At 38.8% G+C, this 15,462-nt stretch overlaps 1 protein-coding gene across 2 annotated transcripts in view; it reads right to left on the reverse strand.

Annotated features, from left to right (window-relative positions):
• dock1 (dedicator of cytokinesis 1) overlaps positions 1–15,462 on the reverse strand; it is a 574,951-nt gene that overhangs the window by 155,448 nt on the left and 404,041 nt on the right. For both annotated transcript variants that reach the window (XM_073027587.1, XM_073027588.1), the window contains 2 exons: positions 14,128–14,206; positions 5,699–5,799 (listed from right to left, as the gene is read on the reverse strand). In XM_073027587.1, the coding sequence (XP_072883688.1) occupies positions 5,699–5,799; positions 14,128–14,206 (180 nt within the window). The remainder of the gene's footprint in view (positions 1–5,698; positions 5,800–14,127; positions 14,207–15,462) is intronic.

Here is a 15,462-nt window from a genome sequence, read left to right on the forward strand (position 1 = left end):
AGGCCAATATATTTCTTGTGTTTCAGGTTTTCCAGGTGCTACCTCATGCCAATGTAATTCAAGTTACCCTCTACCATCAATGTAATTTTGGGGGGGGGGGGGGATTGAGAGTTGGATAATGAGATTGATAAAGATGTGGTGTCTGGAAGTCCACCTGCTTTCTGACATACTCTGTCATCTGATGAATAGACCAAACATGATGTGACTCTGGATGTCATAAAAAAAGGGAACCATTGATCTAATGCATGGAAATTCTACTGAGCTGAATACAATGTCCATACTAAATAACTCTCATGCTCATGTCAGAAAGTCTGCCTACAGCTGTTTCATTTTTAATTTTCTGTTATATTGGTTGTTCTTATTTTGCATGGATATATGCAGGAATATGGAGTTATATTACAAATTATCGATATCTGAATGTCTGAATTTGGTTCAGGGACCAAATGCCCTGCCCTGACCAGGGTCGTATATAGCTAGAACATTACCTCTTGGCTCTTGAACTCAATCCCACGGTTGATGAAGTCCAATGCACCGTATGCTTTCTTAACCACAGAGTCAACCTGCGCAGCAGCTTTGAGTGTCCTATGGACTGTCACCCCAAGATCCCTCTGATCCTCCACACTGCCAGGAGTATTACCATTAATACTATATTCTGCCATCATATTTGACCTACCAAAATAACCACCTCACACTTACCTGGGCTGAACCCCCTCTGCCACTTTTCAGCCCTTTTTTGCATCCTATCAATGTCCCACCATAACCTCTGACAGTCCTCCACACTATTTACAACACCCTCAACATTTGTGTCATCAGCAAATTTACTAACCCATCCCTCCACTTCCTCATCCAGGTCATTTATTAAAAATCACAAAGAATAGGGTTCCTAGAGCAGATCCCTGAGGCACACCACTGGTCACCAACCTCCATTCAGAATATGACCCGTCTACAACCACTCTTTGCCTTCTGTGGGCAAACCAATTCTGGATCCACAAAGCAATGCCCCTTGGATCCCATGCCTCCTTACTTTCTCAATTAGCCTTGCATGGGGTACCTTATCAAATACCTTGCTGAAATCCATATACACTACATCTACTGCTCTTCCTTCATCAATGTGTTTAGTCACATCCTCAAAAAATTCAATCAGGCTCATAAGTATGACCTGCCTTTAACTAAGCCAAGCTGACTATTCCTAATCATATTATGCCTCTCCATATGTCAATAAATCATGCCTCTCAGGATCTTCTCCATCAAGTTACCAACCACTGGGGTAAGACTCACTGGTCTATAAATTCCTGAGCTACCTCTACTCCCTTTCTTGAATAAAGGAACAACATCACCAACCCTCCAATCCTCCAGAACCTCTCCTGCCCCCACTGATAATGCAAAGATCATTGCCAGAGACTCAGTAATCTCCTCCCTCGCCTCCCACAGTAGGTTGGTGTATATCTCATCCGGTCCCAGTGACTTATCCAACTTGAAGCTTTCCAAAAGCTCCAGCACATCCTCTTTCTTAATGTCTATATGCTCAAGCTTTTTTCAGTCCACTGTAAGTGATCCCTACAATCACCAAAGTCCTTTTCCGTAGTGAAAACTGAAGCAAAGTATTCATTAAGTACCTTCGCTACCTCTTCTGGTTCCATGCACACTTTTCCACTGTCACACTTGATTGGTCCCGTTCTCTCGCATCTTATCCTCTTGCACTTCACATACTTGCAGAAGCTTTCTCCTACTGCCTTTGTCTATAAACTTCAGCACCACCCTCCCAAACTGACTCAATTTGTCCATAATACATGGCATGGTGACACAGTGGTTTGCGTAATGCTTTACAGTGTCAGCAATCTGGGTTCAAGTACCACTGACGTCTGTAAGGAGTTTGTATGTTCTCCCCATCACCATGTGGGTTTCTCTCAGCACTAAGGTTTCCTCCCACATTCCAAAGCCATGAAAGTTAGAAGGTTAATTGGTCACATGGGTAAAATTGGGTAGCATGGGCTCATTGGGGCTAGTAGGGCCTGTTACCATGCTGATTCTCTAAATAAAAATAAAATAAGCTTTCAACACCCTCCCTCCCACCAGTATACCAAATATGTCTGACCCCTGCTTCACCATTCCCCCTCCCCTCACTTCTTTATATTGGCTATCATTCCTCTCTATTCTTTGTCCTGATACAGAGTTTTGACCTGAAATGTCAATTACTTTCCTCGCAGATGTTGCTTGACCCACTGAGTTCTTCCAGCCAATTGCCTATTGCTCTGGCATCTGCACTCTCATACTTTTAATTGTAGCATAGTTGTTTTTAATTGAAGCTATTTTTTTCCTTAGATTACACTTTATGGTAATGATGTGCCTTTTGGCAAGATGTCTATTTTTGATTATTTGATGACCCGTATGGAAAAATTAAATAGATAAGGATGTGAACATTGAAATTATATAGTAAATAACCCTTATTCAGTGCTACATGTATGAAAAATCATTATTTTCCAGAATGAAGCATGATTATAGTGGATTCATGCCATTCACGGAAATCAACACAGCATTTCTGGTTGTAAATTATATTCAGATTGCTAAATCGTTTTTCTTTTTTGGAAGTGTTCCAGAGAGAAACTCGTTAATATGGTTTTGAACTATGCCGGTCATTGTGCACTCTCAGCCCAATGAAATTTTAATAGGACTGTCACTTCTGTAGCAGATAAGGAGGTCAGGGTGTACCCACTGAGTAAACTCCTGCCTGGTTATAACAATCTGACTCAGGCAGGTTTCCTTTGTGTATTTACATTCATGATCTTCTACAGATACCCAATTTCATCTCACCATTCCCATTGATGAGCTCATGACTCTTGCTGTAAATAGAAAGAGGAATAAAATCCAAAATTCCCAGGAAAGAAAAAAAAAACATGAATTAAAAAATAATGAGATATAGAATAGTGGACTATCAGAAATAATTGAAATTTAATGTTGAGTCTGCAAAGTCCCAGTGTGCCCAATTAAAAGAGGTGTCACTCACCGAACATGAATTGATGTGGGAGACCATGCTCCAAGAGATAAAAGGGGGAGTTGACAGAGTTGCATGTCTGGATGCCCTTGTCATTGGAAGGTGCTTCTGAAGAAGGCTTCAAGATGTGCTACATTAGATCTCATCGATGACACATTACGTGACATATTGCACCAATGATGGATAGATGAAATGGTTAAAAGGGTGCTTCTCTGCTTGGTGTTAAGAGCTATATTTACCTGGGTAAGCGGAAAATGTTCCATCACATTCCTGATTGTGTTTCATAGACAGTGGACAGGCAAATATAACAGAATAACCAACCTTTATCCTGAGAGCTGTGTTTATGGTTAATAGTGCCTCCCTGGTGAAATGCAAGGTCTTTCTTCTCTGTTGAGAGTTGCTCATTACTAGTGTGAGGTGAATATTACATGCCAACTTTCAATGCAAGCCTGAATATTATGTCAGTTCTCCTGTAACACATGAGCTGCTTCAGTATCTTAGGAGTTGTGAAAGGTGCACAGAAAGCAGTAAACAGCAAACTTCCATACCTTTAGCTTATAAAGTAAGTCACCAATGAAGAAAAAGGAAATAGTTTTGTTGGATGTTCTGAAGTAGAGATGAATTGCCTCAATTACAATCATCTTTCTATATGTGAGGAATAACGCTACAGGGCTGCTGTAATGGAGCAGCTTGATTACTGACAAAGTTAGTTCTGAAGTATAATTGCATTGGCAGATCCCGTAGTTATTGCTTTATCTGGTGTACTCAGCTGTTTTCTTGGCATTAATTTGTAAATGTCGAATTGGATTCTGTGTTGGACAGAACTCCAGTAAAAGGTTGAGATGGATCATTCAATTAGTGTTATAGGGTGAAGATGCTTGTTGTTGAGAAAGGGATGCTCATGGAGCTTCCTTCTTCAGCTTGTTTTTAATTGTCACTACCATTAAAAGATTGTAGAGGTTGGATCTGATCTATTAGTTGTGAAATTAGCTGTGTCTATGCTGAAGCTTTTTTTAGCAATACTGTGAAAATGAGCTCAATTACTTTTCCTTAGTGTTAGTTATTCATCTCATCACATGAAGCAAAATCATGCCGGCAGTTACGTCATTCAGGAACCTTCAGACTGATTAGCAGGAGTGCCAATGAATCATTCTTGATAGTGGTGATACCTGATAGTGGAGAATCACATCCCCTTCAAACTCTGCACCACCACCACTACCAATACCAGTGCCCTGACCCACCTTCTGCACAAGTGCATCACTTCGTGCTCTCACTACCCTTAGCATTCCTATTAACTTGAATTCAACGTGGAGGAGTACTGGTTCATCAGCTGAGAAGGAAAAGTGGATAATAATATGGAGTTTTCTTGCTCCTAACAGTAAGCATACATTATTTAATCCAGCACAACAGAGAAACACCACAAAAATATGACCTGGAATTTCTAAGTATGCTAGAGTTTTAGCAGAGTTATGCTAACCAGGGCGACTGTACTAGAGCGACATGACAATTTGCTTCAGTTATGTGAATGTTGATCCTCACTAATCCAATGCTTTTGAAAGGTCCTTACACTGTCAAAAACTGTATTGTAGTCATGTGGTCATGAGTTGAACTATCGGGCAATGTTTTCAAGACCTAAATTATTTACATTGCAGTTTAATATTCTAGCATTAGTTTAGTCATCTGCCTGAAAAAATATAATCAAAAAAGTATTGATACTGCATTTCACCTTATACAAACACAATATCCATATCCCAGAGCATATCAGCTCAGTAGCTTGTGCCATTTGTTTGATTTAGCTGTGGCCCTGTAGAAGTTTTTCCTTGGAAACAGCACTGGCACGTCAGCAGAGTGTGACTAATGGAAAGACTGGCTGCGAATCTCAGATCCTCAACAAGTTATTCCTTAATAGTAGGCAGTCCTTGCCCACAGTTCTGTGCAGGCACTCAAAATCAAAATTGAAATTGCCTCATTTTTGACAGGCACCAATATATCTAAATAATAGGAATCACCTTTACCACATACCTTTCTTGCGGCTGCGAGCTTCGTCAGCCCTTGAAGGTCTGATAAGCCAAGATGCAAAATCAGCTCTAAGCTCAGCTGTTGTCTCAAGGCAAGTGTAACTCCCATCCCACTTCAATGAAGGGTTGAGGAAGAGGGCAGAAATCAGACAAAGTATGACAGCATGCACTTTGATAAATGGAATCTAAAAGTCAGTTGTTAATTAAATGGAAAAATGTAGCACATGAATGAAACACAAAGATCTCAGTATTCTGGTGTTTGAATTGCAAAATGCTGCAGGCAGGTGCAGCAGGAGATTAGAGGGGCAAACTGCAAATTACCCAATTGTCCTTTATTCCAAGGGTGCTGGATATTAGAAACAGAACAGCATGATTACAATTGGCAATACTTGAAGTACTGTGCACAGTTTTGGTCCCTATATATAAAACGATACATACTGTAACTGGAGACACTTCAAAAAGTTAGCGCCTGGGGTGAAAGAATTGTCAGAACAAGAGCATCTAAAGAAATTAGACATACATTCTTTGGGTTTAGAAGGATCACAGATGATCATCTTTCAAGATTCTTTGAAAGAACAAATTTACAGTGAACAGTTGTTGAAATTGTAAGTGAAAATGTGTTCATCTCAAACAGAAAAAATACACTAGTTCCTTAAATAAAAATCTGTTTATCATGTGTTGGACTTACTTGCTGATTATTTTTGCACGTTTTGCACTGGAGAAGTTCTCCACCTGAAGTGATTCTTGAGTGAGAAAAGCAACAGCCAGGTGAAAGTAGTTGTTCCATAACTGTAAATTAGATAGTAAAATAAAGTTTGAAACAATAAAAACAAATACATGAAATGTAGAATTATAACAATTGTTTATGGTTTTTGGCTTTGATTTTTCATCTGCAGAACTGCATTTATACTTCCCCAAATTATACAATGGTGAGAAATAATGGTGAGGATGTCACTGTTTATCATCAAATATCAAATTGGATCAAAAATACCTGAAATAGTATATGCAAAATCAACTACGTAAATGTGGAAATTTCTGTCCAGTTGTTCACACTAGTACAAAAGTCTCATTGAGACAGCAATGAATTAGTAATATTGCTGCAACAATATACGGTATTATGCAAATGTCTTAGCCACAAATATAGAGCTAGGGTGACTCTTGCACATTACTGAAGTGATTTAATGTATTGTATTGTACTGCTACCTCAAAAAAAATCAAGACATATGCGTATGATAAAAAATCTGATTCTGACATGGGTCTCTATTGTGCATTGAGAGTAGGAAAGAGACAGGAAGAGGGGAATCATGGTTGGAAAAAGGGGACAGGAAAGGGGAGGGAGCAGGAAGAACCAGAGACATGCTGTAATGATCAATAAACCAATTGGTTGCAATTAAATGACCTTTGCTGGTGTCTCAGGGCTGAGAGTGTCTGCAGCCATGTCAACCGCCGTTCCTGAGGTTCCTTTTCTGCCACCTGTCCCATACCCCTCCAATGGCATTCCACCCTCGCTATTCCCAACAGCCTTTGCTCCTGCCACATTTACAAACTCGTTCTCTGCTTGACATTGAAAATACAGTACTGTGCAAAAGTCTTATGCACCACATATGTAGTAAGACTTTTGCACAGTACTATAGATCTCTACTAAATATGCCAGAAGAGTTAAACCTTTTCTATTATAGTGCTAGATAAATTTTAAGTGCATGATAATCCTTTATCTTTGCAGTGAATTTGGAGATTTTGCATGATTATGTCTCAACTGTGCTTATAGTCCACATTTCAGAATATAGAAGGACAGGGATTGCTGTAACCCAGTAGAATATGAGGTGTGTGCTAGTACAAGATCTTGATGATCAAAAACATTGCCACAGATAGGCAAGGGCCAAGGTGGCTCAACGAAGGTGACAGTGAATTTCAACAGTGATATCTGCTTTTGCTGGCAGGTGTTTCCAAGCCATGGTAAATGATCCACAGACCTATAACAGACCTTTCATATTGAGGGGTGGGGTAGTGCAGAACTTTGTTTTAGTAAACTAAATAATAACGACCTTGGAGCTAGCCTTACAAACATGCAAGTGTAAGCAAGTGCTGACTGCATAATGCAAGGTTTATGTCACCTTGGTTCTGGAGTGCAGGCAATGTAATTTGAAAAACAATTCCAATATGCTCCATAGATTAGTTCCACCCAGTGATCCAGGGCAATATTGCAACGAGGAAAAACTATTAGGTTAATGATGCCGCTTTGTTTGGCACCAGCCTTCACCAGCAGTGGATCTATTGTGGACTCACTGAATAAAATCACAACATGCATGCCATTGTAGAGCAGTCAAATCTGAGACTGATACTCCAAAGTCCTTCACAAATGATGAAGTAAAAGATTGCTATGAGGTCAAAAACCATCATGCACAATGGTTGACACTACTTTCTGACTTCTTAAAACTGCTAGGTAGTGAAGATCACACCTGTTGCATTAGGACCCATACAGCTTGGCACTGGTGTCGTCGCAAAGCAATGTGTGGTTCAGTGCCTTGCCCAAGGACACACACGCAGCCTCAGCCAAGGCTTGAACTAGCAACCTTCAGATCACTTGACGAACGCCTCAACCACCAGGCCATGTGCCAACACATGTCCTCAGTAAAGGGGTCCTTAATGATGGATTTGTGATTTATTGTCACATTATGTGATATTTTATCAACAACCCAAATGTCATATACCACTTCCAATTCAAACAACCATTGTTGCATTGCACAGTCAATCAAAATTATTCCAATGGTACAATAGAGTGGTTACAAAAGTAAAGATCAAAGTAAAAATTTTACTTAGCTGCAGGACTAAAACTCTGATGAATCTGGGGTGTCCATAATGAGCTCCCCAGGAAAACATTGCCCAGCAATGCTCTAAAATGAAGTATCTGCGATGTATTTATGTCATTGTTGTGTGCCTGCCATGGAAGTTGTGTTGGAGTTGCAAAAATGGCTCTGTTAAATTTTACAAATTAACCTGGAAATTCCTGCCATGGATTAAATCAATCTTTAACTGCATAGCATTGCAAAAGACAGTGTTCTCAAAGTGAATATCTAAACAGTACTATCTTGAGTACAGTTGAATGGAGCTCCTACTAAACATAAGAGGAATAATGTTATACGACTATTAATAAACTAATCTTGCTATTTATTACTAAAACTGACCTTAGAAAAAATGATCTAATGACAATGTGTCTGTTTATAACAAAGTTAAACTGTCTCTGAAAATCCTTAATCTGTTTCCTGCTACTAACACAGCTGACTATAACTACCATTTTTCCAAATTTGGTAATCTAGCTAGATGCAACTGGAGTCACCTTTTTAATTGTATCTATTTTGTCAAAGCTAAAAAAACACTGACAACAGTTTCTCTTCCCATCCTATCCCCAGGACCTCCTTTTAGCATCTCTTATTTCTCATCTGTACTGTTGCCCCAGGAAGTATCAACCAAAACAATCTACTGTAACTTTCCATTCATAATTTGTCAATACCCAGCTAAACCTCATAATCATCTTGTTGATACTTCCTATGGGATTCAACTGCCAGAATATCCAATACTAGAGAAGCATAACATTCTCCAAGTAACTATTGAGAAGATTGACTTTGGCCCTAGTTACAATCTCCTTTCCATAAACACCAATTCCATTCGAAACAATTTGGGTAGAAATAAGAAATAGTAAAGGGAAAAAAGCAGTGGTGGGAGTAGTCTATAGGCCTCCAAACAGCTGTAACTCAGTTGGTCGGAGCATAAATCAGGAAATAGTTGGGGCTTGTAATAAGGGAACAGCTATAATTATGGGGGATTTTAACTTTCATATTGACTGGACTAATCAAGTCGGACACGGCAGCCTTGAAGAAGAGTTTATTGAGTGTATTCGGGATGGATTCCTTGAACAATACGTTACTGAGCCGACAAGGGGGCAAGCAGTCTTAGATCTGGTCCTGTGTAATGAGACAGGACTAATAAAAAATGTCCTAGTAAAGGATCCCCTTGGAATGAGTGACCATAACATGGTCGAATTCCATATTCAATTAGAGGATGAGAGGGTTGGATCTCAAACAAGCGTACTGAGCTTAAATAAAGGAGACTATGATGGTATGAGAGCAGAATTGCTTAAGATGGATTGGGAAAATAGATTAAAGGGTAGATCGGTACTTGATCAGTGGTGTATATTTAAGGAGTTATTTTACAACTATCAAGAAAAATATATTCCACTGAAGAAAAAAGGGTGTAAAAGAAAAAATAGTTATCCGTGGCTAAGTAAAGAAATAAAGCAAAGTATATGACTAAAAAGGAAGTTATATAAGGTAGCTAAATCTAGTGGGAAGATTGAAGATCGAGAAGCTTTTAAAGATCAGCAGCAAATAACAAAAAGATTGATTAAGAAGGGGAAGATAGATTATGAAAGTAAATTGGCGAAAAACATAAAAGCAGATAGTAAGAGTTTTTATAGTTACATAAAAAGAAAAAGGGTGGCTAAAGTAAATGTTGGTCCCCTAGAAGATGAGACCGGGAAATTAATGGTAGGGGACATGGAGATGGTGGGAACGCTGAACAAATATTTTGTATCAGTTTTTACAGTAGAGGACACTCAAAATATCCCAACACTGGACAAACAGGGGGCTCTAAGGGGAGAGAAGCTAACTACGATTCAAATCACCAAGGAAATGGTACTTGATAAATTAATGGGACTGAAGGTGGATAAATCCCCTGGACCGGATGGCTTGCATCCTAGGGTCTTAAGGGAAGTGGCGGTCGGGATTGTGGATGCATTAGTGATAATTTTTCAAAACTCGCTGGACTCGGCAATGGTCCCGGCAGATTGGAAAAATGCTAATGTAACTCCTTTATTTAAAAAGGGCAATAGACAGAAGGCTGGGAATTATAGACCAGTTAGCCTAACATCTGTGGTTGGCAAAATGTTGGAGTCGATAATTAAGGAAACAGTAACAGGGCATTTGGATAAACATAGCTTAATAGGACAAAGTCAGCATGGCTTTACAAAAGGGAAGTCATGTTTGACAAATTTGTTGGAGTTCTTTGAGGACATAACATATAGGGTAGATAAAGGGGAACCAGTGGATGTGGTGTATTTGGACTTCCAAAAGGCATTTGACAAGGTGCCACACCAAAGATTATTACTTAAAGTAAAAAATCATGGGATTGGGGATAATATTCTGGCATGGGTGGAGGATTGGCTTTCTAACAGAAGACAGAGAGTTGGGATAAATGGTTTATTCTCAGACTGGCAGTTGGTGACTAGTGGTGTTCCGCAGGGGTCAGTGTTGGGACCCCAACTCTTTACAATCTATATTAATGATTTGGAGAAAGGGACTAAGTGCAACGTATCGAAGTTTGCTGATGACACAAAGATGGGAGGGAGTGTAATGAGTGCGGAGGACATTGAAACCTTGCAGGGGGACATAGATAGGCTGAGTGATTGGGCAGACATTTGGCAGATGAAATATAATACTGACAAGTATGAAGTCTTGCACTTTGGCAGGAAAAATAATAGAGCAAGTTATTATCTAAATGGAGAGAAACTGGAAAGTGCTTCTGTGCAAAGGGATCTGGGGTCCTGGTGCAGGAAACACAAAAAGTTAGTATGCAAGTGCAGCAGGTGGTCAAGAAGGCCAATGGAATGCTGGCTTTTATTGCTAGGGGGATGGAGTATAAGAACAGGGAGGTCTTACTGCAGTTGTACCGGGTATTAGTGAGACCACACCTGGAGTACTGCGTGCAGTTCTGGTGTCCATATTTAAGAAAGGACATACTGGCTCTCGAGGCAGTGCAGAGAAGGTTCACTAGGTTAATTCCGGGGATGGGTGGGTTGATGTATGATGAGAGGTTGAGTAGATTGGGACTCTACTCATTGGAGTTCCGAAGAATGAGAGGCGATCTTATTGAAACATATAAGATTGTGAAGGGGCTTGATCGGGTGGATGCGGGGAGAATGTTCCCAAAGATGGGTGAAACTAGGACTAGGGGGCATAATCTTAAAATAAGGGGATGCCGTTCCAGGACTGAGATGCGGAGAAATTTCTTCACTCAGAGGGTAGTGGGGCTGTGGAATTTGCTGCCCTAGAGAGCTGTGGAAGCTACTACACTCAATAAATTCAAAACGGAGATAGACATTTTCCTGGATAAAAATGGCATTAGGGGATACGGTGAGCGAGCAGGTAAGTGGACATGAGGCTAGGTTTAGATCAGCCATGTGATCTCCTAGACCAGTTTTCGATAGCCTGGATGGGTCGGAGAGGAATTTTCCAGATTTTTTCCCTGGGTTTTTCTCCCCCTGGGTGATCACATGGGTTTGGGCGGGATGAATAATAAAATAAAATGGGCGGCATGGTGCCCTGTTGGTTGGCACTGTTGCCTTGTGGGATTCGGTGAAAATTAGAGTTAAGATTGGATCAGCCATGATCTTGTTGAATGGCGGAGCAGGCTTGAGGGGCCGATTGGCCTACTCCTGCTCCTATCTCTTATGTTCTTATGTTCTTATTCCTCTCCCTCAGATATCCAAAGGTGAACTAGTTTGTATTCAACATGAATATCATATTTCACTATGGAAGGATATTGGATCTCATCTTTGTATCATCAGTAAATCTGCTGATATATACTTCAGTACTCAGTACATGCCTTATGTACTGGTGAAGTCCTCACCCATGCCTTTGCTATCTTTGGTTATCTTATGCATATCTGGCTAGCTTCCATCTTTTGTTCTCCATTAACTTAGTCATGAACACTACAGTCTGTGCCTAGCTTTTATGCAGACCTAGACACCTAATACTCCCCAGCTTGTTGACCTACATCAATATCCAATTAAAACTATAATCCTTGTATTCGATTCCTTCCTTAGCTTTGGTCCTCCCTACATTCCATAGCTACATTTGCCAAATTCAAACTTGTGCTCCTCTCTGAATATAATCAGCTCATTCCTACTGGTTAAACCTTCAATTGCCTTGGCTCTAAACTCTGAAATTTCATACTTAAAAGGCCTTTATGTTTTGATTTCCCTTTACACTTTTGAAATACTCTTTAAAATCTTTAACTTTGACCAAGCTCTTGGTCATCTGAGAAATTTAATATTATGAGTGACACAGAAAGGGTAGAGAGTAAAAATCTTTCTCACGTAGGTCTAAGGTAATAGAAAGGAGTTTTAAAGATGGATCCATAATGTTTATTTTGTGTACATTTTAGTAATCTACACTGTACTGCTGCTACAAAACAATAAATTTCAAGATGTATATAAACCTGATTCTGGTTACACATGGTGTTGATGACATCTGGGTGGCAATGCCAGAGGAGCTGATGGAATCAAATACAATGTTACATTTAAGAGGCATTTAGATGGAGATTTAAATAGGTAAAAATGTGGTCTTAACACAGGCAAATGGGATTAGTGTAGCTGGGCAAAATACTCAGTTTAAACATGGTAGGACAAATTTTCTGTTGTATGATCCCATGACACTAACTTCAACCTGTTACTGACGAATTGAATTGAATTGACTTTATTTATTACATCCTTCACATACATGAGTAGTAAAAATATTACATCTCCATCTAAATGTGCAATGTGGAATCATAGTAATTTTAATGATAGCAATGATATCGTCTGTGACTACTTTGGTATGCAGTACTAAAAATAAATCTGTATTTCTACAATAGTGTGAAATAGTTATCTTCACATTAACTTAGACACGCTAGGCTTTGACACTGCATTACAATAAAGTTCTCCAAGTAAATACTAAGCTCAAGCTTTTGAAATACCTTCATCTTTGCAATTATTGATGAGCAACAGAAACAATCTCAAAATTACTAAAATTCATAGTTAACTCTTCATATTCTTTAGTTACAATAAATACAAACTTGCAAAAGGGTAATATTTCATGGGCTAGAATTTTTTCCTAATTTCTTGATGTAGTTGCACACTGGGAGAACTATGAAGGCATGAGTCAATCAGCAAAAATGATTTAACAAACCAGTTTTTGAAATTATACTACCTAAAGAAATGACATTGCATTTTGCAGGATATATGTAAATCAATATTCTCAAGAGTTTAAATTTTCCATTTTGCTGGAGGAGTGTTAATCCAACTGCTTATTTGAATCACACTCCTGTGTCTGTCAAACCACTTTTCTAAACATGATGAACACATAAATATTTTTCTCACCAAGATTAACAGAAAAAGATTTTACTTTTGAGTCTTTCTGAAAAATGATCACTTGAAAAAATATCAATGTACTAAGAAAATGGCTCATGATGACACAAACATTGGTGGAGAGGCAGGTAGTGCCAAGGAAGCAGGGAGTCCACAGTAGGACTTGGGCGGATTAGGAAAATGGACAAAGAAGTTGCAGACTCTGCCTTATGGTCTTATGGTGAAGTGTTATGCTAATACTGCTTGTTTTAAAAAAAAGGGCCACACTTTTGCTGCCAATGAAACAATCTGAATATCAAGTAGTCACAAATGTCACTTAAAAATAACATTTCTGTTATTTTTTTCCTTCTTTCTAAATTAAACCCCATGAACTGGCCAGGCTTCAAATGATAAAAATTCAAAGCTTGAAATGGTAGTAATTAGCTCCTTAGAACATTCCTAGTTATTGCCACCAAAACATCCATCTGATTGGTCTCATGGAAAAGCAAAGAAACATGGTAATTGCAAAAGTTTAAAAGTATGAAAGGCCTGGAAGATTTGCAGTGAGATGGAAAAGTCTCTTTCTCATGAAGACTAGATTACTGAAGTGTACTCTGTCATAGGCTATATTGTGCTGTAATATATTCACTTATTTTATGTAATTTAATCTTTCCAACAGAAATATCTCCTCTCCAAAAGTGTTACCTAGAACACTTACAATAAAGTATTGGTTACAATACTGACAACTCTCTTTTTATGGCCAATCGGTTACTGGAAATTTGTCCTTACAGAATTCACAAATCATTATCCAAAAATTTGAGATACAATTCAACTCAGGGTCCATGAACAGACAATGCAGCTTCAGGTTGCAGAAAATCACTATGCAGCCCATATTCTTGGAACACATCCCCTTCCCTCACTGTAATTTGTGGTGTCATTGTTTTTTGTTGGCTTACCTGTAGTTCAAAGTTAGTTTGATCAAGAAATTTCTTGTTCAACATATCTGCATACTGATTTATTGCACGCAAGAAGACTCTGAAAGACAAAATAAACATACTGAATTACCACACAAAATGTAATAATGACAAAATGACCCAAAAGTTTAATATTGTACATTTAAAAATGACAATTTAATTAAAGATATAGCACAGTGTTAATCTCATTGAGCACAACCAAACTTTATTTTTCAGAAACCTTCTTGTGAAATGGGATTTGTGTAGGATTAATTTACTTGAGTTGATGATGGTCGGCATGAGTTTGGCGAACAAGGTGCCATGATGTACGATTTCGTGGCTCTGTGCCTTGAAAGCTTGTTGAATTTTACTGATACCTAACATCAGAAAAAAAAAGAATGACTTTTCTTTCTAGACAATGTGAAGAGGTATATAAGGCCAGGAAGGTTTCTTCATGCTTTCTGTGCTAGAAAATATATGATTAGGACCTTTCTCTTGTAGCTCATGAAAACATTTATCCTGACAGCATCGAGATACATTTTAAAAAATGCAGCTGTGCAGTCCATACATGGAAAGCTTTTCTTTAGAATACTAAGGAATAGTAATCTCCCACCCTAATGGAAGACAACACAACCTGCACAGTAGCAGCATGTGTTACATCCTCCCCAACTATGACTGCAGATTACCACATGGAAAGGTTAGAAAATGAGTTATCTGTGTCTTTGATGACACATTCAGCATGAACATTTAACAGTAGGCAACAGCCCAGGAAACTGCTTACCAGAAGTGAAACCATCCTCTCAACTCTTGGGAAGGCAAAGACTTGGATGTCAGAGGCTTAAGATGCTAAAATTAGAAGTGCTTCTCAAACACAGGCACTTAATTCATGCAGTGGAAAGCTTTTAACATGATACTCAAATTACTGAGTACATTTCCTACTATGCAGTTCTGTTATTTGGCATCCCGCTACTCCAGTTTGCTATATGCATGCTCTGTTCCAGGGATTTCTGCAGCTATGCTTTCATAACAGGAATTAATGCCACCAACCTTTACAGTTATATGGGAGGTTAAATAACTGCCATTGACACTGCGAGCTTCGATTTAGAAAACCTTCAGGGGAAATGAAATATCAACCCACCAAAGCATAAATATTGTAAAAAATGTTAGTATCTGTTAATGCATGATTACAGAGAGCAGTAATTGTTAATGGAAATGACAACACATAGTATTCAGCCACCTGCGCCTTTTTCTGGTGCTAATTCTCCAACTGGGATAAACTTTTCCAAAATATAGTTACTTTTTTGAACTGTTTATCCAATTTCCTATCTATAACTAAAA

Source organism: Hemitrygon akajei, chromosome 23 (genome assembly GCF_048418815.1).
Source record: "Hemitrygon akajei chromosome 23, sHemAka1.3, whole genome shotgun sequence".
Classification (NCBI taxonomy): domain Eukaryota; kingdom Metazoa; phylum Chordata; class Chondrichthyes; order Myliobatiformes; family Dasyatidae; genus Hemitrygon; species Hemitrygon akajei.